General features: G+C 43.3%; 1 protein-coding gene across 1 annotated transcript; it reads right to left on the bottom strand.

Annotated features, from left to right (window-relative positions):
- FRZB (frizzled related protein) lies at nucleotides 1–20,739 on the bottom strand. Its single transcript, XM_065069056.1, has 6 exons — nucleotides 20,182–20,739; nucleotides 9,841–9,888; nucleotides 5,225–5,290; nucleotides 2,975–3,179; nucleotides 2,698–2,761; nucleotides 1–1,126 (listed from the first exon to the last, which is right to left on the bottom strand). The coding sequence occupies exons 1-6, from the start codon at nucleotides 20,633–20,635 to the stop codon at nucleotides 1,016–1,018; spliced, it is 948 nt and encodes a 315-aa protein (XP_064925128.1). The 5' UTR covers nucleotides 20,636–20,739; the 3' UTR covers nucleotides 1–1,015.
- Nucleotides 20,740–26,870: the final 6,131 nt, after the last annotated feature.

The raw sequence follows: 26,870 nt of genomic DNA, 5'->3' as shown, positions 1-26,870 counted from the left end.
TTGACAACTACAATTCTTTTATTGGACATATTTTACTGAGCATTGAACACTTGTTTATGTAGGCACAGATTGAAGAATAACACCACAAAATCAGAAGGATAAAGTGCAGACCTGTACTGAGAAGCAGGTCTGGTAAGTCAGTCTACTCCTACAACTCAGCAGATGAAAGAAAAGAAAGGAAAAGAAAGGAAAAGAAAGAAAAGAAAGAAAAGAAAGAAAAGAAAGAAAAGAAATAAAAGAAATAAGAGAAAGAAATAAAAAAAAGAAAAGGGAAAAAATCCTGCCATTATAAGAGAAGTGTATTATAAATTATATCCTGCAGTAACAGAACTATACAACCTTTCCTGTAAGTCTAGAGTGCTGGAAAACCCAGGTCCCCTGTGTACAAACACACCGTGTTTGTCACGGGAAATACTTTAAATTAGACTTTGGCTTACACAAGTGGTTTATTTATGAGGCAGAAAACAAAGGTGTACTTATTAAAACAGTTCTCTTAACATCATTTCTTTATGTATTGCGGAATTATATTTCAGAATAAAAAAAGTTAAGCACTTAGAAACAGATCAACAACCTCCCCCCGACACAAGTTTCAGCAGACAGAGACCAAGAAAGAGTGAAAGGGGGGAGCCAGTGTGAGTCAGGCCTTCAAGCGATGGTCTTTGCCAGATCTCATTCCTGCCTGCATCAGAACTTTCTCCCTAGGAAGATTCAGGAGATAAAATGGTAAATTCTGCATGTCCTTATCTTTCCTCATCTCATAAGGGCAGTTTTCTACAGTTCTTAGAAACAGAAAAATAATATATATATATATATATATATTTCCATTTCCAGAGCTTGCACACATCCAAAAAAAAGGCAGAAAACAAGAGGGAGAATAAAAACTAATATAAGCTAAAACATTATTTTGCAGTAAACAATAGAATATAACGTGCAATAGTGCAATTTCTCCTTTGCAGCTCCAACAATGAAGTCTTGGCGGATAGTCCCCTGCGTGTCACCGCGTGGCGTCCCACACCTAACTACGCGCTTGCCGGGCGCTGCTGGCTTTGCCGGGCTTTGGAGCTGAGTCACCGTGGCCAGGCTCTCCCTTCGCCTTCCCGAGGTGGCGGAGCTTCTGATCCCAGCGCTGCGGATCGAAAGGCAAAGAAATTGCAAAAGGGATCAGAGAAGAAAGATGTAAGTCATGTGTGAAATAACTGTGTGTGTCTACAAATGGCAGCAGAAAAATAGAAGCCGTCGCTGCTCCCACCGTGTTACCCTGAGTTGGGGTCAAATGGTGGAATGTGAGGTTATCAGTAAAAGACATTTTAAGCAAAAAAAAATGTTTCCTGGCTTTCTTGCAGCCTCTGTGAATGAAGGGGCTGATACAAGGCAAAATGGCTTCAGCGGAGAAGCATCTCACCTTCTAAATAATAAAATGTAAATGCTAAATAACGAAATGTAAATGAAGCAACCTGTGCAGTCTCTGGGGGAAGCAGGATAAGTGATTTTTCTTAATTTTCTAAAAAAACATTTAAAAAAAAAAATTTTTACTTTTCCACGTAATAGCAACCACAGTATAAAAAGATGTAATAAATACAGTTGATACAAGTGATGATGCTTTTGGAAAAGGAGATTGCAATGAGAAGCGGGTGGCGACGTTGCGTGGTCCTCAGCAGTGAGAAAATGAACCAGTTCCCAAAAAATTCCCCAACAAATTACACTGCCACCCAAGAACTGGAACTAAGCACAAGTCAACCTACAGCAGCAACATGATATTTGCTCTGCGGCACTGGATTTCGTAAGGTTCTGCCAAACCAAGCAACAACTTGGAATAAGATCTCTGTATCTTTTCACTCATGTAATCCCTATGGATGTGACAAATGCACACAGAATGTCTTGCATTTGTAATCAGAAGAGTATTCTCCTGCCAATCACCATTAAGGTTGTTGAAGAAAATGTCCAGTGGAAGAGGAGACTGGTTCATACAGGCACAATCATTATGTCAAATCAATAGCTGAAAAATTGTGTCAAAATAAGAATATTCTGTGTAAAATGACACTCCTAACTGTGGAAATCACTGATACTTTGCAGTGCAACAAAACATAAAAAGGCAATCCTTGCAGAACTCGGAAGGCATTAGAATACATTTAAATTACAAAACATTAAAATGTCTTTTCATATACTGCTTGCATTTGAGCTCATTGATTCCAATTCACTATGACATGACTTCCTCATCATGCACCTCCCTCATCTAAGGCAGGAAGATAAATTCAAAATAGTCGTTAATCCACATAATTTGGTAAGAGAACTGTATTTGAAGAATATTAAATCTAAAAAGTATAATTTTTACTTAATCTGGAAAACATTTGTAAAGCCCTTTTTTAAAAATAGTATCACAATCCCAAGTAAGCAGGTGCGTGTTGCAGAATGCACAGTTTGCCTATGGAGTTAAAACACTCCTACTGTTTGCTTTTTTGAGACAGAGGTTTTGATTTCTGCTGCACTTGGTGCACTTTCAGGTAATTTAATATATCCCTTTAGTTCATTCAGCATGCATTTCTAAGTAATACAGAAAATAAAACACCAAGTTAATTTTGATAACTGATATTAATTAACTGGGGTCAGTATGTAAATTTTCTTCCCTTATTTTGAAAATATTAGGTAGATGTTTCATGGTACCTGCAACATTTGACTTTTAGTGAGATATTTTCTTACCTTTACTTTTTTACCAAGACGATCCTTCCATTTCTCAGCTATGGAGCCTTCCACCAAGAGTAACCTACCCAATGGAGACAACCAGTTACTCGATCAATAGCCATGCACAAGCTGTACAACCCAACACATCCCAGACTAAGATCTCCATGTGCCTTGTCCCCCCTGAATACAACTAAGAAGCCATACAGAGAGTCACACCAAGTTTTCCTTGGCTGGTGGAAGACCAGGGGAACAAACAACAACAAATATGCTCCAAGGACAACACAGAAAGAGTTACCTGGAGCGCTCCTCATCTTCATAGCCCATAATGATGTACTCTTCGTTGGCGCTGAGTGGTGGGCACAGGCAGCCAGAGTTCGTGTGAAGGTTTACAGTGTCCTTTGGAATGTTCACCAGGGAAGATTTTAGGATCTCCTTCACTTCCACTACCACAGTGACGTCGTGACATTTAGTCTTCACTTCCTTCACTTTAGCCCGAATGACTGGGCAAAAAGTCACAAAGAGTGTAGTTAGCAGCAGCTGATAATGCAGGTCACCCCCAAACCACTCTTGGTGACCTCTGTGATTAATCTTTTGCATGGTCCATTATCAAAAGCTTAGCTGAACTCCAGCAATATCCCTCCCTCCACCTCTTCACTTCATTACTTCTCCACCCAGAGGGCCCAGGTAGCTCAGTTTATCTCGTAACAGTATGGTCATGAGCAGGAGTTATGTACCAGTCGGATTTGCATCCTGTTTAAGCTGGGCTTATTTTTTTGCAGCCCCTCTTCTTCATCCTTTCCAATTTAAATATATTTAATTCATTAGTTGTATGCTCCCTCGAGCTGGAACTGCTCCCTCTTTGACTCCTTGCAGTACAGATGCGCAAACTTAATTTGTCACTGAACCTTCCACAAAATGTGCATGTGCACATTAGAACTTCTCATATCACTACTTCTGCTGGATGACAGGCCCTTACCTTTTTAGTCTGTCTCCAGTGACCCAGCAACAATCTGCTCTGCTCTTTATGCTCCAAATGCTCCTGATCTTGACCTGATGACCTGTCTAATTGTTTCTTCCCTCTCCCTTTCTTTTTGCCTTAAGTTGCATAGGAGGGAAAGCTGCCTTTCAAAGGCAACGCTTTTCATTTCTCTCACGGTGACCAGTGAACTGATCCCACATGCAAATGCAAAGCCAATCCAGAGGTCATGCTCTGGAGAACGTCATGTCTTTCACAGCCTGAAAATAAGAGTCTCTTTCCATTACAGACAGCAGATTCCCAACTTTTTCTAACCAATGTGCAAAAGGTATTAAGGAAGAAAGAAAACCATGGACTTATCTCCTCTCTACACACGCATTGCCCATAAAGACCCAGACAATCTACCCAGCATGTTTTGCAGCCACATTGAATACAGCTGCCAACAATTAATAGCTGTTACGCATTTAACATGCACAATTTACCCCAAGTGATCCACTTCCTTAAAACCTCTTTAAGATTTTAAAAAAATATCCTGGTTTGGTTTGGAGTTCTTTCGAACGCATTCTGGAACCTCTTCGCTTTCAAAAGCTGGAAAAGATGGGCAGCTGCACACTCAGCGACTCTCTACCATGTCCAGTCATGGTACCACTAGACAACACTCACTCTGTAATTATTTTCCAAACAAACCCACCAAAACAATATAAAACCAACTAGTCACCTATAAAGTAAGGATATTTGACAGAATACAATTATAATTTTTTAGCTGTTAATAGGATTTATTTTTAAAAGAAGCTTATCTGACAATAGTTGTATAAATGCATAATCTTAATAAATATTATGCAATCACTGCTATTTAAATGAAGTCTTGAAGTTCTGCGAGCCTAAGGCTATTCGCATGAGTAACAGGAAAAGGCCCAATTGTTCAGCTCCTGTGATATGTAGTCACTGGTTTCACCAGCCTCATTTGCTTAAAATGAACAATATGAAGTAAAGTAGCAGCCTGGACCTGTGATATGCCTGAAGACCACGACAATCTGGACAAGAGAGGACATAACATGGACACCATGTAATTTTATGAGTATTTTCAGTGTAACAGTGTAACACAGTCGGCAAGATGCTCAATTCTGGCTTCAATATGCAAGAAGGAAAGAACCTAGTATGCCTGTTAGATCCCACGGTGCGTTTGTAGGCATGAAAGTTCACAAAAACACCCTTTCCTGTGAAAGCACAGCATACTGGAGCTGGAAATCAAGGAGGGACCACAAGGTCATTTTTGTCACATCACTTTTCACACTAAAGTGCATGAACTCCCAATGCCTGTGCTGACACTGAAACAAAACCCCGCATCAACACAGACACCCTTGTGCTAACATATTAAATTAATCCCTTCCATCCTTCTACAAGCACTCTCGGTTTTCAATTTGGAAAAGTTTCAGGCCATTTCTTCCTTCTGTAATAAGTATGAGTGGATTAACCACCAGTAATCAGGTCCACAGGCTTTTTTAATGAACATTTTCCCCTTACTGTAGCCTTAAGAACGCTGGGAGCCGGCCAGGCAGCTGTCCTTACCGTAGTTGTAATTGTTGCGTAGATAGGTCTTCTGGGTGGCTTTTATAGGCTTGCATTTGCAGCGCTCTGTGAAAACAGAAAGCTTTGTTTAGAAAGAAAAGAGCGTATGTTCAGTGACAATCTCCCCAAAAACCCAAGCTCACACCTAACAAAAATGTCACTGAATTTACTTTTTTATTACAGCCAAGTTAAATATTAAAAACTACAGGGCATTCCCACTCTGCTCTGCTGGAAGATGTTGTGGATCTGTCCATGCAATCTTCAAGGTTTCTAGGAGAAAACTTAACAAGCTGAAATTTAAAAAACAAACCAAAACAAAAATACTAAAACTAGCTAACTCCACAACAACAAAGATACATGGACTTGGAGTCTGAAGTGACAAGATCTTCCATTTTAAGCCAAATCAAGGTTCAATCTAGGTTTCTTCTGTGCTCACAGGTGCTGTGATTCCTTACAATGCTGTTCTCTCTTCTGTACTGCACCTATTGAATTCCTCCTTTCTGCACCTTTAATCATACAGACTGCAATGCAGACACAGAAAGAAAATACTATGACAGGGCATGACTTAACATTTGACTGGAGACTACATAGCTCAGTTTAACACACTGGAATATTCAGGCGAGCAGGAATTCATCATAAGGGATTATATTTTTGTGGCTAATTCTCAATGTACAGTGCGTGTCTGAAACTGCACCATAAGATTTCTCACAGTGGCACATCCCCTTTACACATGAAGATGTTTAAGAGCTACAGTCAACAGATCAAGCATGTCGGAGGATGGTGGGGACCAAGTGGCCCATGGTTACTGGCTCCTAACACTTCTGGGTTGGTTCCAACTAAATCAACCATGTTTGTTCAGTGGTGTCTGGCAGGAGATTTAGAGACATTCAGTTTAAGACAGTGAAGGGCTTCACTTGACTACTACAGGTGTTTAGTGCTACTTTTAATCCTGCTCTGGACTCTTCCTTTTTTCTTTTTTTTGGTAAATTTTACAAAATTTTATTATGACCCAGAACCTGGAGTTGAATTAAAATAAGGAAATTATTAGCCCTTATGACTGTAAGTATGACCTTAAAAAGGCAATAAAACCAAGCACTGTCAGAGTAGCATATCCAGTGGTGCAGCTTCCAGAGAGCTGCGAACAATAACAGAGGTAAAAACATCTTCATTAGTGCCTGGGGAGTGCTAATGCTGAAGGCCTGGACCCATGTGTTCGTTAACACCACCGATATTTCATGGCTGGTTGTTCTAATGCAAATATTTACTTATACCAAGCTGGTGTCTAAGTGAATTTTGGTGGAGTAGTTTAAATATTACGTACACAGGCTCATATATTTTGACATTTGACTCGGCATTTAAGTGGAAGAAAACTTAATGCAGCCTATTTCTATACACCATCATTCTAAAAGAACAAAAGGTATAGCTAGTGATTTAGTTAAATCCAGCCTGAAGGGTCTGAAAGAGATTTTTTATTTGCTAAGCTTTTGACATATTAAAACAAGAATGGCATCGTATGGTTATGGACTTCTCAAATCACTATTTGTTTTCTATTGAAAGAATTTGGGGAGTTGAAAATACAAAAGAACTGCTAAGAAAGCAGAGAACATTTCAAAAGAAGAGGATATCGTTTCCTTGAATTTCAAATACATCCTCAGGCATCTACATATAGAGTCCTACAGACTTCAGCTTTTGTATGAGACTGTGTTAAAATAATAAAGGCAGAGAAGGGAAGCGATTTTTGGCTCTCCTTCTGCCTGTGGGAGTTCAGGCACACTTGAGGCCAAATTACGGCCCATTTTATAAGCTGCTTTGGAACAGGTCATAAAAGATGTGCTCCTATGACCCACACTCAGGCAGGCATCTCAGCATTCACGTCCAACAAGTTTTACCCTTTAACATTCTCGTGCTCTACAGTACTTGGCTTTGCAACATAAGTAGAAAAAATAGTCTAAATTACAGGACAAGAATACACAGCCTCACAGTCCCCTCAGTTTCAAGATAGTATTGAATTATTCTATTTTATTTATTTGAGGACTGTATTTTACTAGTCTTGTTCTGGAAATTTATTACAGACCAGCCCATGTTCTTAATGCAGGATACCTCCCAGCCACCCTAGTGCTTTTCAAATTTACATTTCAAAGGATTTCACAAAACGCTGCTTTATTTCTAACTACTCTTTAGAGACACAGAAGCTAATACCGAGTCACTTGCCAAGGTCAGGTATAAAGTCAGTGCTGGAGCTACAATCAGCTCCTCTCTCCCAACTCCTCCGATGGTGCCTTTTCCAAAGGAAGCACAACAGGAGTATTAGAGAACCCAAGTCTGATTGATGAATGCTTCTGACAAAGCTGAGCTTTCCCCAGGGAGTGGGAACACCCACACAAGGTGGCTAGAAAAACATACTGCATCTCTTGATGCCAAGGGCAAGTCCCATCTCATAAATTAAGTCTCCTCTGAAGCTGCCAGAATTACCAGAAGAGCTCTGAGACAATGACAACATTATATCTCAACATTATATCTCAAGCATCGAGACAGGCAGCAGAGGCTCACACCAGTTTTGATTGAGATCTCAGCTAACTTTGTCATTATATATTCTTTTTTAATACAAGTCAATGTAGGACTTAAAAATCTTCACATCTCCCTGATAAATTAAGGATTAAAACAAACAAACAAATAAACAGAACAACTAACAACTCTAGAAAAAGTTCTAAGTTACTTGAAAAGCATCTGATGAAGCAGACATCGGTGTAGTTTACTGGCAAGAGAAGCAAAAAAGGTCCCCCCAAAAACAACCCTTGCAGACTCAGAGGGAAGGTTTTGTGAACAGACGCTGTCAGGGATAAAAGTGCCTCGAAGAGGAGTAATACATGAGCACTGTAACTGTACACAGCACCAAATGCAATAGAATCAAGTCCAGGATTTTTTATAATATATCAGGTTGCTACTTGCCAGAAAATAGAAAACATCTATTTACAATGGCAAACTTACAAATTTACTTTACTGAACATATAAATAAAGCAATTATGAAATCCAGCCTTTTAGGTGGTTAAACTGTGTTTGTCATCTGAAACAGGTGTAGCCATTGAACCAGAAACTGTGTTTGTACAGCAAAAGGCAGCGATAAAAATACCCCTCTTCCCTTTCATCAGCAATTTTTCTGTGCATCTTCACCCTATTTTTTTAATGGGATTTTTTTACATCTGGTTTTGCATTTACTAGTCAAAAAGCCTCATGATGGTTTAAAAAGCATCAGCAACAGTATAACTGAATCTTACTCTTTTCTACTGCAGGGTCACTTACTGGTATAACATGCTGCCTACCTCCCTAAAGACGGGCAGTGCTAAAGGTATGTTTAATATTTTGGATAGAAGGTGATGCTGGAGGTTCATACTCCAAGTAGCCTGTGTGTTCTTTGTATAGTCACTGTAGAGCATGAAATCCACACTTTCTCAACGCCACAACAATTGAAAATGGCTTAAAACTAAGAAGATACTAACATTAGCTATAAAAATCTTTAGAAAGTCTTTCAGACATGGTTCTGTGCCCAAGGGAATGTAAAGCAAAGCTTGCTAAGGGGTTTGCTTTTATCAGGTTTTTCTCATTTTAGCTGGCTTTCCGAAGTACATACGCTATGATTTAAATAACATTTTGCACCTATGTAACTACTTTCATATTGGGACCTACCGATCACATTTTAAAACTAGGCATTATTAATATCTTTTTACAATATAGTCATAAAGGCTAATGCTGAAGTTATCCAACTGGATGTATGTATCTAATTTTATGTTCCACAACCATAAAGGGGCTTTTATAATATAAAACTGAGCATCGGTGCACGGTATAGCTGGTGAACATCTCTGAAGAAGGAAAGACATGATGGGCAACGTTAGGTTTTCCAGTGTCATCTTTTTGACTAAGGCCTAAGAAGACAACTTCTAAAGGAAAGGTAATAACATTGAAGAAAACCTACAGTCATTGGCGTGCTTGAGCAACTAAGTCATATTTCTATAAACTATCTGCTACCAGTCTGGGCTTTGCTTCTCTGCATTGCCTATGACCAGCGAGTGGTAACACTCAAGAGATTTTACTCAGTTCCAGCAAAAACAAAACAAAACAAAAATAAAAGTGACAGGGGACCTGTTGGAATAAAACCAGTCTCAGAAGGTCACAGTTTTTATCTCCTCAGGTTAACAGAAGTTTTGCCATTATCTACAAAGAGGTCAGAATTCAATTTGCAAACTTTAAAGTCAGAATGAACCATTATCCTCACTGGTTTACCCAGAGAAAATCCATTTAATGAACATTCTCACTGTTCAAAACAAAACTTTTAATGGAAACAGCACAGCCCTCTTGATTTGTTGGCAATTTTGCCCTGACAAAAGCAGAAGAGATGAGCACTAAAAGACATGCTAAAAAGCTAATTGAGTTGTCTGCTGAGAGGTCCAAAGGCTGACCAGCCCATGACAGAAATCTCTTTTTGCAGATACAAAAGCACAATCTACAGGATTCCAAGACAAGACAGAGTATTTATTTATCCTACCCCTCTTACTTAATTAAGTAGTAAAAGGATTTGAAAGACTATAGCTTATGATATAGTTTTATAGAAGTGTACTCACCGATGCCGGCACCTCTACAGTTGCCATTATTAGAATCCATAGGGAAATCTGGCACAGATTTGTAAAATATGTAAAGAAATGTTAGTATTTTTAATATTGGATTATTTCAATACACCCACACTACAATGTTTTCTCTTTTTCTAATATTTAGTATATTAAAACTTAATAACCTAATTAATAAACAGATCGCAATGTTCTACAGGCCAGCCTGTTAAAAGTTGACATTATTTCTTATCTGAGCTTCACCTGAATCCAGCACATCAAGTTAAATGCTGAAGCAAATTAAATACCCCATTACTGTTGGTACACAGGCTGGCAGGCTTAGGACAAGGATAGACATTTATGGCATGAACTTACAAGCATCTACAAAAAGTACACGTACTGTTTGCATTTAATTAGATGATGAAAGAGAAATTACTTTTGGTTTGTTTTTTTGGTTACTGAGGAAATCAAACCAACCACCCATAATCACATAGTTGAAGTAAATGCCAAAACAAATGTTTCAGACCTTCCCCTTCCCCTCAGTTTAAAAACATACTGATTAGTTTGACAGACAGATAAGGAACAGGAGGAAAAAAGGCACTATGCCCAAAGAACTGCTTTTAGACACATTCATAAGTGGAATGTGCCCCACATAAGTAAAACGCATCATTTCAAAACTATTGTTTATTAAATCACACAATTAAATGGATTTCTACGTATACTTAATCATGGAAAAAAAGTATGTTAATGCACATAATGTTGTACAAATTAAAGAAAAAATGAACGCAAGAGAGACAAGACTTGAGAGAGAGGCAGTATATTTTATTAGAATGATACATAAAATGGAAAAACAAATGATCTTTCAACTTAAAAAGCCCTTCTCTAAGTTTGCATGCCCAAAAGTCTATGCTGCTTTTTCAACTCTGGATGCTGGCATCGCACAAACATCATCATTTTTTATCCTTACATTATCATGGAGACAAAACCACTGCTTTTGCAATATAGGAAAAATGAAAACATGACCATGTCACAAAAGCTCTTCACTTGCAGCTCAAGCTGTAGGGATCTGTGGTAACGCAGCCCAGGACACTGATGATACTTGGTACAGGTGAAGGGCTTAGATGTATGGACTGAATTTTAAGGGCTGGGGCCATTATTTAATCCTAAATTCTGTACATATGTATTTTAAATACCTACTTACAAGAGATCTAATACTACTTATTTAATCCTCTCATTTGTCCATCCTTATTTAAAAATAAAAATCTCCATCTTAATGCATATTCACACTACTCATAGAAAGATGAAACTTCCTTTACATAAATGGGAATATGGCTAAATGACAGTCAGGGCAAGAGTAAATCCGAAAAACAACTAATTCCCTCACTAACATGATCATTAATGTCAAAAACTTGAGACCTCAGGAGCAGTTATTCCTACTAACATAAAGAGCAAAGGGTATAGAAAATAGCATAGAATTATTTTACATCCAATATCCTGTTCCTAATAAAAAAATCACACCCATTTTCTTTCAAAGAAAGTTTCAAACTATTGCAGGATCATAGTTTATAGAACAAAGCAGTAATTTTCATGGTGCCAATTTGGTCCTTCCACATCAGCTGTAAGGCTTCTCAATGCTGCCTTGTAACAAGTCATATTACACATGCTAATTCTTACTCAAGTGTTTTATTTTGATTATTCACCTCTGCTATTCTCAGATTTTTAAAAAGCTACTGTTATCAGGCAGTAATCAGACATCATGACGTCTACCAATAATATATGGCAAACAAAAGAGATCTTCGACAAATTTAAATGAATTTTACATTGTATCAAGTGCTTTCATGTATTCCAGGACAGAATGAAGGAGGAATTAAAATGTCTTCCTCATGCAAATGCTGAGTAAAAGGATGGCCAGATTTCTTCTTCACTTAGCTAGGGCTTTGCTTTAAACCTGCAACTCCTTCTGGCACGGGAACACCACAGAGGATGCTCGGGTCTACAGCCTGACAACCCTCCCATCAGCCGCCAGTGTAGACAGAAGCGTGAAACCTCCCAGCAATCAACCATGGAGAGGTGGCTCTGCCTCTTGCTGTGCCCAAAGCTTGCCTGAGGTGTTCCACCACCCTCTGGGCATTCAAGACCCCTGCAGGGAAAGCTCTCCAGATGCACTGCCCCTCTCGTTCGGTTGCCTTGGCCAACTTCTCAGGTTGCCTTCACGACTGCCTGGCTTTGCACATGGCCAAGGCAACTCTTCTGGTGCTTCACGTGGCCCAGCAAGCTACAAGTTGAACATGAGCCAACAGTGTCCCTGGCAGCCAAGAGGGCAACTGTGTCCTGGGTGCATCCAGCACAGCATTGCTAGCCGGGCAGGGAGGTGATTGTCCCGCTCTGCTCTGCACTGGTGCGGCCTCACCTGGAGCACTGCGTGTAGGTCTGGGCAACACAGGTTAAAAAAGATATCAAGCTACTAGAGAGTGTCCAGAGGAGGGCTGGGAAGTTGGTGAAGGGTTTGGAGGGGAAGCCGTATGAAGAGCGGCTGTAGTCACTTACTTTGTTCAGCTTGGAGAAGAGGAGACTGAGGGGAGACCTCATCATGGTCTACAGCTTCCTCACAAGAGGAGGAGGAGGGGCAGGCACCAAACTCTTTTCTTTAGTGACCAGTGACAGAACCTGAGGGAATGTCAGGAAGATGTGCCAGGGGAGGTTTAGGTTGAACATTAGGAAACGGTTCTTCACCCAGAGGGTGCTGGAGCACTGGAATAAGCTCCCCAGGGAGGTGTCACGGCCCCAAGCCTGACAGTGTTCAAGAAGAGACTGGACACCACCCTCAGACACACGGTGTGAACTGTGGAGTTGTCATATACAAAGACAGGAGTTGGACTCAATGATCCTTTTGGGTCCCTTCCAACTCAGGATGTTCTACGGTTCTATGATACAGTTCCTACCAAAGTAGATACTTCAGTTATGAACGAAGGGGCAGTTCATTCACACCTCCAAAGCACGTTCCCTATGCCAACAAAATTGTTAGTGGGGACATAAAAGATTTTAATCAGCAGAAGAGGTAAGGGAAGTACCAGGTTAAATGTTTACCATCTTCACATCCAGAGAGGGAAGAGGGAAGGAAGAAGAAGGAAGCCCTGAAGTATACTCTCCCTTCTAAAACCAAGGGCTGATCCAAGAAGTCATGACTTCATGGTGTTTGAGCAAACCAAGCCCAGTTCACTCTGGAATTACAACTAAACATAAACCAGAGCCCAGTAAGGGGTTTTCAGCCTTCCCTGACCCCACTTGGGCATAAGATGCTCATGTGCATTGGCCGAGGAACTGTCCTTCAAACTCACACTGACACAAGGAGGGCTGGTAAACACCCAAGGTGCCCAATATAAACCTGGTCCTGAAAAACAAACACAGAACTAAACTGCTTTCCATCAGATGTTCTCTTCCTCTCCTAGGTACACAACTTATTTTATTTTTACCAAATTACAAGACACCACAACCTCAACCTATTTCCTAATTCTACATTTATTCATTTGCCAGATCACTCCTCCTACGCCAAACCAGTGGTTGTGAGTACCCGAGAAGGCAGCTGCATGCAGAACACGGGTAACCCAGATGTTGTGTGCAGAGCAGTTACTCATGGAAACGGCTCCCATTTCTGTGCCTGATGCTGTATGCAGCACATTGTGCTCTGCAATTGTGGTCAGAGCACTGTCTGTCAGTGAGCAAAGGAGGAGTAAAAAGGCACCGATTCATCACTTCTGTGGGTCATCTCCCTCCTTGTGAGGGCCTGGGCCAGGCAAGCATTGACCTTGCCTTGATGCTATCTTGCCCAATGCATTCATGCTGATTTAGGGATGAGCAGTTTCCGCTGATGGAGAGGAGCACGGGCTTGCAGAGGGGACCAGAGACCTTGAACACGGTAGGACACATCTCAGGAAAGGCTTCACATCTCCTTGATCCTTCTCCCAGTCAAGCTCATGAACCACTTGGTCCTTCCTCATCTCCCAGGGAAGCGATGAGAAAAAAGGTCTGGGCCAGCCTGGCCACCAGCTGCTCGTGAGATCTCAGATGGGTGTGAGCAGCCACAAAATCCCATCCCCTGACCCCTGCGGTCTAACCGCAGATACCTCTCCTCACCAGGAGATACACGCTGCTTACACCTTCACTTGCAATGCAGACACGAAAAAAAAAAGCCATTTAAAAAAATTAACGGCTAACTTTCTATTGTTCCACTTTTCTTCAGAAGAAACCTCTCTGCCAAGTTTTGTCTATGCAAAACAATCTTTCTGAAAGAAATATCTGTCAGTGATGATTAGCAGGATTGCCAAAGAGAAAATATTGTCCAGAGCTCCAAGCAAAAGGCTTGCTATTAAATTTTGTTTCAGAGCAGGGGAAAAAATCCAAACGGATTTTTCCAATAAGCCCTTCTAATTAATTGTTTTTCACAGGGATGCTGTTTAAATGGGGGAGGAGGGGAAGGCAAAAATAAACAAAAACCAACCAAACAACAAAACACTAAGGTGGAAAGCTGAATAAAAGCCACTTGCATAGTAAGTGTACAAAATAACAATGCCTAGGACACAGATTCGGATGAGAGGTTTGGGAAAAGGAAACAACTTGGAAAGTTTTGAGCAAACATCTTACTTATATCACACTTGAAATTAAAAAAAAGAAAAATAAGGCAGACAAAGAGCCAAAAGTAACACAATCCCGACTGTCACTGCAGTTGAAGAACATGGCCCAGCTATGACTGAAGCCATTGCAGGCACTCTGCTCCACAGGACAAAACCACAGCGAGCACTCGCTGCTTGGGCACTTTCTTCAGATGGAGACATCTGTGAGCCCCCTTGATTAACACAGCCTTCCAAACTGCATGAATTCAGCTTGTCATCTACTCCAGCTCTTAATACAGAGAGGAACTTTGCTAACCTGATTGCAAAACCACACACACTGAAGCAAAGTAATGTGAAAATTGATCCTAGTTACAATTTAATACAGACCACTCGAACTCCGGGAGGCCTGCAAGACAGCAACACGGCTGCTCCATGTGACAAATTATTCCACATAAGGAGTCCTGCCAGGTTTTGATGGCATTTGATGGCCTAGATCTTGACTTGATGCTTAGACTATAAAAGCCATTCTAGGGGACCAGGCCTACAAACCGTAGCAACACTACAACAGCATCAATGGTATCATCATTAATAAGATTTTAAATTCTCTTATTTACTTTTCCTTTCTTCTTTAAGGCTTAAAGCTTGTAATTATTTTGTTCTTTAGCTAAGAAATGAAGCTGCTTCTGAGTTTTGAGTAGACATTTAAAACAAATCTCAGCTTCAAAATGACAAGCTGGATGCAACTGCTTGTCCTTGGTACAGTCTGAAACGCTCCTAACACCACTGTGCATTTTGGTTACTGAAAGCAGAGCTATGTTCGATCTGGAGTTTAGAAACTACTGCTTTGGAAATGAAGTTAATACCATATGAAAAAGAAGCATAGGAAATGGCTCTTTCACTTTTCTTTTAAGCATGCAATGCCAAATTCACACACTGGATTGCTTTGAATTCATCTAGGCAGACAGGCAGGTACAGAGGACTTGGCCTACATGGAGAAATCAGTGGTTCATATAAGATTTAAGAAAATACATCTCGATGAGTTGAATAATCTTTAATTTTCTTTGATGTTTAAGAGGTGGTATTTTTTTAGAGCTGGTATTTTTAAGAGATTCAGAGCACTCCTCAGCCATCTTATGACAATCATCCAAACCAGTTCAGACATTAATTATATGTGGTTAATACCTTGTGACGATGCTTCCCTTTTCTTCAGCATCTCATTAACAACACAATATGACTTCCAGCTATTTTTTCTATCTAAATATGATACGATGAGACAGAAATCCAACTGATGTATCTGTCCTCCGCTATGCATGGTGCCCATCATACTGCTCTCCTTTGATTGCCAGTTCCCTCTTCGAAACAGGAATAAACTTGTCACTTGAGATGTAAAAACTCTACTAGACAGTAGCAGCCAAGCACATGTGCTCAAGTGCTTTTCTGAGTCAGCATCCCAACACCAGCAGCGACTGTGGTCAGGCTGGTCATTTATTCCATGTAAAATTAAAGACACGTCCCGCTATGGATATTTTAGATTCAAAACAGTTTTTGTCTATCTGCACTTCTTGCCGCTTCACAGAACAAAGATTTGTCAGGTTCCTGAGTGAAGGAAGAAGATAACCTGACAGATGTGAGGACAGCATATGCACTCATCACACGGAGACCAGGATATATGGAGCATGTGAATGGGACCTCTCACATATGCAAGGTAACTTGTATTCATGTCTGCGAGTAGAACTGCTTTCATCCCCAAAAAGCGAAGGACAAGGATGTGGGATAAAGACATCAGACATTAGCATGCACTAATCTCACCTCTGGGATATTGTCAAGAGGCTTTTTCCTCTTCCATCCTGGACTGTGATTTGTTTGATCTTCCACAAAAGAACAAAATGTTCAGCGTTGCACTTGCCTCCAGAACACCCACACCATGACCAGAGCGTCTCTCTGCTGCCTGGGTGTAAAGGCACCCAGGTATTTCCCAAAGATAATGAAAACTCAAGGAAGATATGTTTCCCCCAGGACACTTGTTTCAAGGTGGACAGGCTGCCCAGGGAGGTTGTGGAGTCTCCTTCTCTGGAGACATTCAAAACCCGCCTGGACATGTTCCTGTGCGACCTCACCTAGGCGTTCCTGCTCCAGCAGGGGGATTGGACTGGATGATCTTTTGAGGTCCCTTCCAATCCCAAACATACTGTGATACTGTGATACTGTGACCTGAGACCTCCAAAGCAGCAGTGTGGCACAGCAGCTCACACTCATGTTTTGGAGACCACCAAAGGGTGTGCAGAGCTCTTCCTCTGACTAAGCCCTAAACAAGGCACTTCTACTGCTCTTACCAGCCTTCTCCATCACAGACACAGCAGCAGCTATTTCATCCCTTCAGCATGTCAGCAGCCCTGAAGAACATCAGGAGAAAGACACACTTTCCTCATTGCTGCAAAGGAGAAGCCTCTAGATCTTACCATTTGGGCTGCACCAGGGAAGAGGCCCTAGAAGATATTTGTGGAGGACCTGTAACATGTGCCCCAATAACCAAAAGTGAACTTCTTACTGGGATTTGCCACAGATTTTACCAAGCACAGTTTCTCCAGATCTTGCAACAGTAGCTGGGCATGGAGAATACAAGATTGGAAAAGAATTTCTCATCTTTTACTGCAACATTAGCCAAAAGTAAAAGTCAAGTGAACTTCAAGTGATCTTCAACTTGACATCACTGAAATGAGCATCAAGACCAATTACTTTAATGGCGACAGGAAATTTTCAGAAGTGTCTGTACAAGCTCTTCCTGGCCACAGAAGAGCAGATGGTAACTGACCCAGCATGATATTGACCTGCTGCAGCCACTTGCAGGTGATGCAACCCAGATGAAGTGTGTCCTGAAGGTCAGAAGAGCCCTTGTACCCAGCTGAATTGTGCACTCAGAAAGATGCACAATCTAATATTGAAAAAGGAACAGAAATTGGCCTTTCTACACCCTGTCCCTGCTCTGAACAGGACAAACATCTGACCATGTCATCCTTCAGGCTGCTGCCTTACGGATGGTACTAGACAACGGCATTAATCCTCACCACTAAAAATGAAGAGACCTCAAGAGGAAAGGAAAACGTAGAATCCTGTTACTTTGCAGGCAGCAAAAAAAATAAAGAAAAATCAAAGTCTCACTTTTGAAGACCATAAAACACTCCCTTCCACAAGAGAAGCCTGTGAAAAAATGGATTCATATGTCTGCCTGCCCTACCAGGTGTAGTTTACAGACACCATGAGGGGCAGGAGTGCTTCTGAGAGAAAATAAGAGCAGGTATTCTATATGGTGTCCATTAGGCTGTTGGTTATTCCTGTCTGCTACTTGGCTGCGATCCTTTATTTGAAGAATTGAATTTGGAAGTGTTCGCCTTACCTCTTCCTAGAACAGGAATCCTTCACTCTGCTTTCTAAAGGAGCAGTTTTATTCCCTCAAGAAGGATTCTTTCAGTCTGGTGCATAATGCATCGGTTCAAAATTTTCAGCCCAGAAATGAGAATGTCATCAGGTTCTCATTCACTGAAAGAGAGTTTTCATGGATCCAGCCCTGGAATCCCTCAAAGAGGTTATTGTACTGTTGAGATCCTCAGAAATAGGTAACTCGGGGGCAATTTTAGCCAAACTTCCTCCCTCCAGATTTGAATGCGATTGCTTTCAAATCGCAGCAGACCTGCCAAGCCTTGCTCAGCTTGGAGCCATTTTTAAGGTGGTTTTGAAAGCACCTCAAGACTGCAGAGAAAGGCGCTTGCTGTTCTAAAGTGTACCCGCCTGAACCATGCCAGCAGGTCTGCAGACCCCCAAGAGCGGCAGTGGGGTAGATGCTGGCAAAAAGAGATGGTTGTGGACAACTGCAAGGGCAGGAAGGAAAGGGAAGAGGGAAGGAATTAGAAGGGTTAGAGAGAAATAGTAGTAATGACTGGAGATATCAGGGCATGGTCACTGAGTTGAGATTTCAAGAGGTGGAGAGGATAAAGTGATGGAGTCAGAGGAGGAGTGAGGTCAGTCTGACCTATAAATACATGGGGATGAGTGGGGAGAGCAGCTTACCTGGGAAGACTGAGCTGGGGAGTATGGTCAGGAAGTGGAAGCATGAGATTTCATTAGAAGGGAAAAACAGGAATTACAGTGTTCGGCATTGCTGGCAGTGGGATACATAGAGCATTTGGTAACAGGACAGGAGCACGGTCAAATACTGTGCTAAGCACAGCATGAAAAAAAAAACCTTAATTCACAGGCCCCTGCTGGGGGAGAATGGAGAGGTGGGATCTGCTGCCCACCAGTGAGCTGCCACAACCTGGCACTGGAGCTGCGGGCACCGAAGGAGCCGTACAGCAGCAAAACAAGCCCGGGGGACACATTGGTGCTGCTCTGCCTCAGCCTCTGACCCCTCACAGCTGCTCCGCTGCCCCAGCTCTGCTCTCCCCCTGCTTGGAGGAAGAAGTCTGGCAGACCCACCAACACTGCAGCTTTGCAGCAAGGAAACATGGCTTGGTTCTACCATCAGCAAACGTTTTCCTCAACAGGAACTGCGGTCATTTTGTAAAGGTCAATGCTCACTCATGATAATCACCCACTGGCTTGCTTTGATTTGCTATTCAATAGCTCCTTCAATTTAGTGTTTCTGCGGTGCGCATCTCACCATGCTGGAGCTGTGCCCCACTAACCCTTCCAGCCCAAGGGCAGCTATGATAGGAGCGCATCCCTAACAGAGCAGGGTCCCAGAGCAGCAGCATGTTTGCAGCACTGTGGTGGCCAAAGCGGTCAGCAGTCTTCACCCAACTACCCAGAGATGCTCCTGCCTCCCTGGTAGCCCCAGAGAGCAGACAGAACACCCAGTGCCAGCTGTCCTGTAGGCTGACAACAAGCCCAGCTGGTGATATGGGATGTGGTGAGAAAGCTGAGGGGCTCCAACAGACTGTGGGGGATCAGGTACCACTAGAGGTACCACTGGAGATGTCCCAGTGCTGGTGACAGCCTTTGGCTCACTCAGGGACACCAGGAATGAAACACAGAGGAAACACACCTTCACTGCACTCCTCTCCTGACTGTAACTCATGAGTGCAGGGTTGACAGGGCACTTGTGCCACGACCGCACCTTCAACACCAGCCACAGAGAGGAGGTTGTTCTCTGCCCAGCTGTGCATGTGCCAGTGCTGGCACACGAGGAGCCTGGGGAGACCACGGTCCCGCAGACCCTGCCTGGGACTCCTCTGAGCACAGCTCTTGCCCCAAAATCCACTGGCTGTGCTCAGGGGTGCAAAAGCCTCGCGTGGGAGGGGAGCAGCCTGCTTTGGGGAGAGTGAGCGGCTGGGGATGAGCAAAAAGAGGTGCTGCGGGAACTGTCAGCCCAGGGATGAGCACTTCTCTCTTGGGTGGCTCTGCCTTCCACTGCCAATGAAATACCAAAAAGGGGCATCGAAACATTTCCCATTTACATGAAATGAGGGCTGTTGCTCCCACACTTTGAAGCGTTCCCCTGCGTGACGGCAGGACTGTCATTTGTCGCACGCCCTCCTTCCCGACAGCAAAACTTCTCCAGCGGCGACGCGGCTGACAAAGGCAGAGTGAAAAGGAGGAAAAAAAAGTAGAAAGAAAGAAAAGTGGCTTAGAGAAAAGTCTGCAGCAGCGGCGCGGAGGAAAGGCAGGGCTCCCCGGGGCGGGCTCCGCTCCCCGCTCGCCGGCGCCCATTGTCCCGCCGGGCGGGCGGCGCGGAGCGGCCCCGGGCACTCACCGGCGCCCTCGGCGGTGACGATGGCCTCGGGGGAGATGCAGACGCCGCGGTCATAGAGCGGCAGCTCGTCGCAGGCCAGGCTCTCGGGCCAGGCGTGGCGGTACCGGATGAGGACGGGCTCGCAGCCGGCCCGGGCGCGCTCGCACACGGACTTGCAGGGCTTGATGGGCTCATGCTGGAAGTCGATGGTGCAGATGGGCGCGTACATGGCGCAGAGGAAGAAGAGGAGGTCGGGGCTGCAGTTGGTGCCCAGCAGCCCCTCGAACTGCTCCATGGCCAGCACGGCGTTGGCCTGCGTGCTGTGGTGCAGGTGGTTCGGCATCTTGGTCATGTTCCAGGGCAGCGGCTTGCACAGCGGGATGCGCACCGGCTCGCAGGCCGCCGACCGCCCCGCCGGCGCCCGCCCCAGCACCAGCAGCCCGGCCAGGGCCAGCACCGGCAGCCCCCGCCACATGCCGCCCGCCCGCCCCGACGGCGTCGCCCCGGCCGCGCCGAGCCCGGGCCCGAGCGGCCAGACCCCGACGCGGGGGGCGGCTCCTCCGGCGGCGGCGGCCGCGCTGCCCCCGCCCGCCGCCCGGCCCCTCCGCGCCTCCCGCCGCCGGGCGGGACGGGCCGCTCCGCGGGGCCCGCCTCTCCCCTCCGGCGGGGCCGGGGAGCCCCGCTCCGCCCCGGAGTTTGGCCCCGAACAAAAGAGAGCCCCGGCGGGGGAGGAAGAGGAACGGGCTCCTTTTTGTGTTGAGAAAAGAGAAAAAGAAAAGAGAAGAAGAAAAAAAAGAGAAAAATCAAGAAAAAAAATCCTTCCGTCCTCACGGCAAGGCGAACGTTTGCTCCGGGAAGAAATCAGAAACATTGCTGTGAAGACAGACACAAAGGCAGCGATTTCAGATATTTCTCCCAGACAGACGTACATTCACGTGCTGTTTGGAAAATGCCCGGGGTTTTTTTCTGTGTTCGATCGTTCATAGCATAACAGCTCCAGGAGGAAGTACACGGAGAAAAAGTGTGTTAGAAGCCACTTTGAAACAGTCATGGGTGACCATTTTTAGAGGCGAGTCTGTAATAACGTTGAGAGGTTTAAGAAAAGATACAGATTAACATTCAGGAAGTTCAGCTGGTCTGCTAGAGGTGATCTTTTCAGCTGGTTTAAAAAAAAAAAAAAGCCATACATTGATGTTTAAGTAGCTCGCAGAGCAATGGCACGACAAAGGGTCTGCAAAAAAAGCTTTGATATAAATGAACTAACATTTATTAACCAGATAAATTCTTCCTAGTTATTAAGGTATCAAGCAACTGCTTGAGCGTGTGTTTGGCTTAGTTTTGCTATGGTACCAGCAGGTTTGTTATTTCAGTTTCTGCAGCCAAACCAAACCTGTGAGTAGAAACACACCTACCAGCAGCCAGTGCTCAGAAACCAGACCAAAAATGTGGATAGGTTGTGAAAGAAACCATGGACACAGAAACTCAGAAACACAGGGTCTTAAGCCTGGAAAGGCTTTTAAAAAATTTTTAATCACTGCAGATGACGTCTTGATCTTTTTAACTTGGCTGCAAAAGCCCCATTGGCTCTCGTGAAGGCACAAGGCAAGCAAACAGGGAATTGTAATAAAGCCAGCAGAGTGGAGGTACAATGTGCATGTTTCAGCATCTCTGCACAAGACTGTGTGTGACAGCCTCAAGAGCTGTCAGTCATGCCCATGCCCCTGAGCCTGCATCCGGGCTTGCAAAATAGCCATAGAGGTAAGCAAAGGGGAGCTTGCTCTTCTGCAGGGGGAGTGAAAAGGAGATCTGGTTTGACTCACCCTCTCAGCTCCTCAAATTAAGTAATAGCAAAGTCTGAGGCTTGAATTTCCTCTTGTAAGGTAAAAGACACGTTTTAAAAGTGTGTGGTGTAATAAAAACCTTACCCAGCAGGTTGGGAACTGAATACGCTGCCTTTCGCGGCAGGACCTCACCTGGCAGCGACGATGGATGTGGGAGTGGAGCATCCCGGGGTGTCAAGGGAGATGGGCCACGGTGATGCAAAGCAACCAGTGACATGAATGAACCCGAGTTCATCTTTTTTCCCTTCAACATGAAGTTTTCCAATCTCTGTATTTTATTTAGGGGAATAATTTTTCAGATCATCTCCAATCTGTTTTAGAATTCATAATTACACAGAACAGCTTTAAAAAGGAAAAACAGGAGAAGGCATAAATATGTTGGATATTCCTATGTCTGCTACAAGGCTCACAATTAAATAAGTTTAATTTTTTTAACCCCAAGTCGTAATCTACACAAGATGACCTTGCACTTCTTTTTTAAAAACAGTCAAAATACTGCAAATAGTTTCCCAATCCATCTAATGATGATGTCCCCACAAACTCACAAGACCTAACATATGCTCCCATGAGACCTGGCCATAAATCTTCCAATATGGGTGTGAAGGTACCTCCTATGCATTTGGCTGGCAGAGCATCGCCCACCGTCTGCTCTGCTGGAAAACCCATAGTGCTGTAGCACTGGGGGAGGCAGCCAGTGCCAGCACCAGGCAAGGATAGGCATTGTTATTTTTACAAAATATTTATACCCCAGTATCTTAATTTCTGTTATACAGAAACACTATAGCCAGTCTCAAAACCTTTTTAAACAAGTGAGGAGGCCAGTAAAGGAGGAAAAGAGACAGCAAAGAGGAGGGCTGTGGTTTTCTGCTATAAAAGTGTGGTCGTGGCACTATGCTCTGCGCATGGAGAGGTGAGGCTAGAAGGAAAATAAAACGGCTGGAAGAAAAGGGCGAAGTAACAACCTGCTCTCTGTCTTCACACACAGTTTCTGCAAAATACTGAAACTACTAATTGAAACTGAAATATGCATAACATACTTAAAATGAGAAATCACAGAATGTTAGGGATTGGAAGGGACCTCAGAAGATCATGTAGTCCAATCCCACCGCCAGAGCAGGAACACCTCGATGAGGCTACATTCCATGAAATATGGAGTTCATGTGTTAGCTGAGCAAAGTGCATGCTGCGCTGTCTAGAATTTGCCACCAGCCTCAAAATACTGTATAAGACAGGTCAAAACTACCACCCGCATTTTGCAGAGGGAGAACTGTGCTGGGAGAGGGGAAGAGATTTGCTCAGCCCTCCCCAGGCTGTGTGCGCTTGGTGCATGTTTTCCGGATAACTGCACAAACGATGCACGGATTTTCAGCCAAACCTCATATACAATCAAAAAGCGTCAGCAGAAAAGTAGTTTGTACTTTGGGTGCCACCACACTGACATTGGGAATTTAAGGAGATGGCAGGAGAAAAGGCATTAAGATTCAGTAAGAAAAACAAAATCTCCTTGAACAGTTTGCATCAACAAGGGGAATGTTAAACCTTTGGGTGGTGATAATAATAGGATTCCTAACCTTGTACAAAAAACCTAAGGTCTCCATGGGGCTGAGGCCTAAGGTGAGGATTTGCCCCTGGAGGAGCTCATACATGAATTACAGAAAAAGCTTATTGTTATTACACCCCCGCAAGAAACACAGTAACCCACAACAGTGCAAAACACAGCCTGGGGCCAAACTGCCCTCAGTTGCTCATCCATAACACCATCTAGGAAAAAAAAGCAAACCTCTGAGCCATGGCAATGCCATGAGAGGGGTTTCAGCGGGAGGTGGCTGGAGAAGCCTCACAGCCCTGGGGACAGCAAGTGGCTTTATTTGGGCACAGAAATGCAGCAGCACAAGGAGGGGGCTGCGGAGAATGTGAAAAGGGCTTGAAGGCTTTGTTCTTGCACCCTTTCCCAAAAGGAACCCGAGTAAGGAACTGCCTCCAGACAGCTGGCATTAATTTATTCCTTTGGAGGTTTTTGCCTTACACTGTGCCTATTTTTCACCCCCCTCTGTTTGTTTTTCTCTCGTGGAAGTCAGATAAACAGCAACGGGCTTAAGAAGCAAGAGCTGGCTTTCTGAGACGCTCTGATGTCCAGCTTAGCTCTTAGAACTGTACCTTAGCAAAACTTCATGGATTAAAATATAGAAATGTATGTATTTTAAGTTTAAGCTGGAAGAATTATATTAGTGATGAGAAACATTGTCTTATTAAAAATGAAATTCAAAGCCTTCTTTGCAACAGTAAGAAATGCATGCGGGTTTTGAACAGGATGGATGGGTTGTAGCCAAGGCACTCCGGAGTGCACTTGTTAGCATCAGTTCTATACTCAAGTGCTACAGTCTCAACTTAGTTATATATAACCCCGTATATCCATCCCAACAGTTTACCTCAATGAGACAGGCGCTGTTTATAGGCCAGAGGGGAGGACAACTGCCCAGCTCAAACCACATAGCATCCACTCTCACTTGGGGCAGGGTTCAGCAGACCAACAAATCTGCACTTACATTTCTAAGAGGAATGATATTAAGTAGATGCTGTGGATGTGTGTAACTCCATAGTCTGCTATGACCTGTTGAGAAATGAGTACATGTCTAAAACAAGGTAGAGGTGAAATTCAGAAAGGGAAAATCAGACCCGAGATATGGAAAACTGCAGAATAAGTGTGTCATTTTTCCTGGTCTAACAGCTGCCCTGGCAATGAAGGGCCCATGTTGCACGACACATTCGTATTTTAGATACCATGAACCCATCTGGCATTGTGGGGAACAGCTTGTTAGGCTGTAAGCTCTAGGTAACAATATTGTAAGTCACCTTTTCCCTTTCAGTTTGCAGGTTCTGCCAGATCCTTCAGACTAGTAACCTGCAATGGTGTCCAGAGAACACGACCTCATCCTCTGCCTGGCGGCTTCCCATCTTCTCGCTGGTGCAGGCTGCCCATGTGCCCAGTGGGTTGCTGGTTATAAACCGGGTACTGTGCTTCATGGTCTGCTCCTGCCCATTCCAACTGAGGAGAAAAAAATAGTGCAAGTATAACCCACATTTATTCAGGCTGTTCCTAGGAAGACAACTAGCTGAGATAAAAATAGTTCTTTAGCACAGGTTTTCACTTTCCTGAGCCTTTCTATAGCAATCTCAGGATTACATACAATTTCATTTGTTTATATACACTGTCTTAAGAAAACAAACACAAAACCACAAACCGAAAACAACCAAGAAAATCACCAAAAACAAAACCCTAAAATACTTCTTACATAGCTGTTACTAAAACCATAAAATCATTGACTTACAGAGTCATAAAAATCGGATTTATGGTACATTTCCTGTTCCAGACGGGGTCTCGTTTTAGTTCCCTCAGGTAGACAAAACACAGGGGACTATTAACTTATTTTAATAGTCTTTCAAGCCTCTACATGGATGACTTGGACATAACCAGGAAGAAGAAAAGGTTCTTTTAATGCAGTCTCTTTCAGATTTGTAATTTTGGGAACTCTTTTTATTAGGCAGCTCATTATTAGCTATCCTGTGCCCTTGGGGTCTGCATGCCTCCTAGAATCAAATTTTTATATTAATATTTCCTCACATTGCTTGTCTGCTTGAAATCCCAGAAAAAAAAACCCTGTTCACTCAGCGCTTTGAATCCTACATTACTGGTAAAATGAATAGCATGGCTAGGAAAATATGACGCTTTATCTTTAAACACCAAGGAGCCCAACTAACATGCATTTCAAAGATGAAACTATGCAATAGCAATTCCCTTTAATATTGCCCCGTGTACTCTTTCGGTCAATCAACACAGACACACACTCGTCCACATCTCCCATAGCAGCCTCATTTTGCAGGGTCAATTTGCTTGCTGCTTGGGATAGCTCCACGTCAGGGCTTAAAGCTTCTCGATACTGAAGTTTGTGACACTGGAACTTGTATTAGCGTTCCTGCGGAAAAGCACAGCCAGGTTTAGTGCAGGCAGTATGAGCTTCTCCATGCACTCTGCGATGCAAAGGGACTTAGAGCAGAAGACAAAAAGCTGAACTTCCTGACGTGTCTCTGCAATCCTCCTCTGACAATCCTCCCAGCTCACTTTAAGCACAATATATAGTGCAATTCTGAGCACAGGAGGTCCCAGTGGAAAGCGAAATGCTCCTGTTTCTTGTTTAGCTTGAATTGTGATACTTTTCCTTTGGAAGAGCACATCCTAAATTCAGAGGCATAGATGCTTTTTACTTATAATCTACAGCTGCTCAAATTCTTGACCACTGCACAAAATTCAAAGCTAATGCCAGAGATATTTTTTTATTCCAGCTCTTCAAAAGTGAAATAATATAAATATCACATCCACTTTAATGCTCTCTTCTTTGTAATTAAATTTCCTAAAGGCTGCCATCACATTCTGAACAACGTTTTGACGTTTCAAGATGCAGACAAGCAGAAGTACATCTTCTGATGTAGCACAACATGTGCAGCTCTGTTTCCACTGAGGAATTAATACAAACATACCTGGATGTTTCTGCAGTCATGCAAGTTTATCACCAAAAGCACAGAAAAAATAAGGCAAAAGCATCAGACAGGTACTCATGATTAAGAAATGTGAGAAGAGCTTATTTTTGACAGGCATTAAGAACTTTGTCCCCAGTTCCACAAACATCACCCTTCAAATAACAGTACTCTAAGTGTTGTAAGATTACCATGTTTGTCTAAATACCTTCAGAATCATCTTACATTGGGGAAAATATTAAGGAAGCAGCAAAAGGGAGCTGAGCTGGTGGCATACCCAAGGCACAGTCGGTGGAGCTGAACTAGGGCTCATGGACTCAAAACTGGGAAAGCATT

Source organism: Columba livia, chromosome 7, assembly GCF_036013475.1.
Source record: "Columba livia isolate bColLiv1 breed racing homer chromosome 7, bColLiv1.pat.W.v2, whole genome shotgun sequence".
In the NCBI taxonomy this organism is placed as follows: Eukaryota; Metazoa; Chordata; class Aves; order Columbiformes; family Columbidae; genus Columba; species Columba livia.
Note: the sequence above shows the minus strand (reverse complement) of the source record. Positions and strands in the feature narration are given on the sequence as shown.

Bases quoted from the DNA above. Each gene is read 5' to 3' on its own strand.
- FRZB (XM_065069056.1), bottom strand. From the start codon at position 20,635: ATGTGGCGGGGGCTGCCGGTGCTGGCCCTGGCCGGGCTGCTGGTGCTG. The intron at 5,291-9,840 runs GTGAGTACACTT...CTGTTTTCACAG, and splicing joins CTGTAGAGGTGCCGGCATCG to AGCGCTGCAAATGCAAGCCT. The intron at 1,127-2,697 runs GTAAGAAAATAT...TTCGATCCGCAG, and splicing joins GTCTTGGTAAAAAAGTAAAG to CGCTGGGATCAGAAGCTCCG.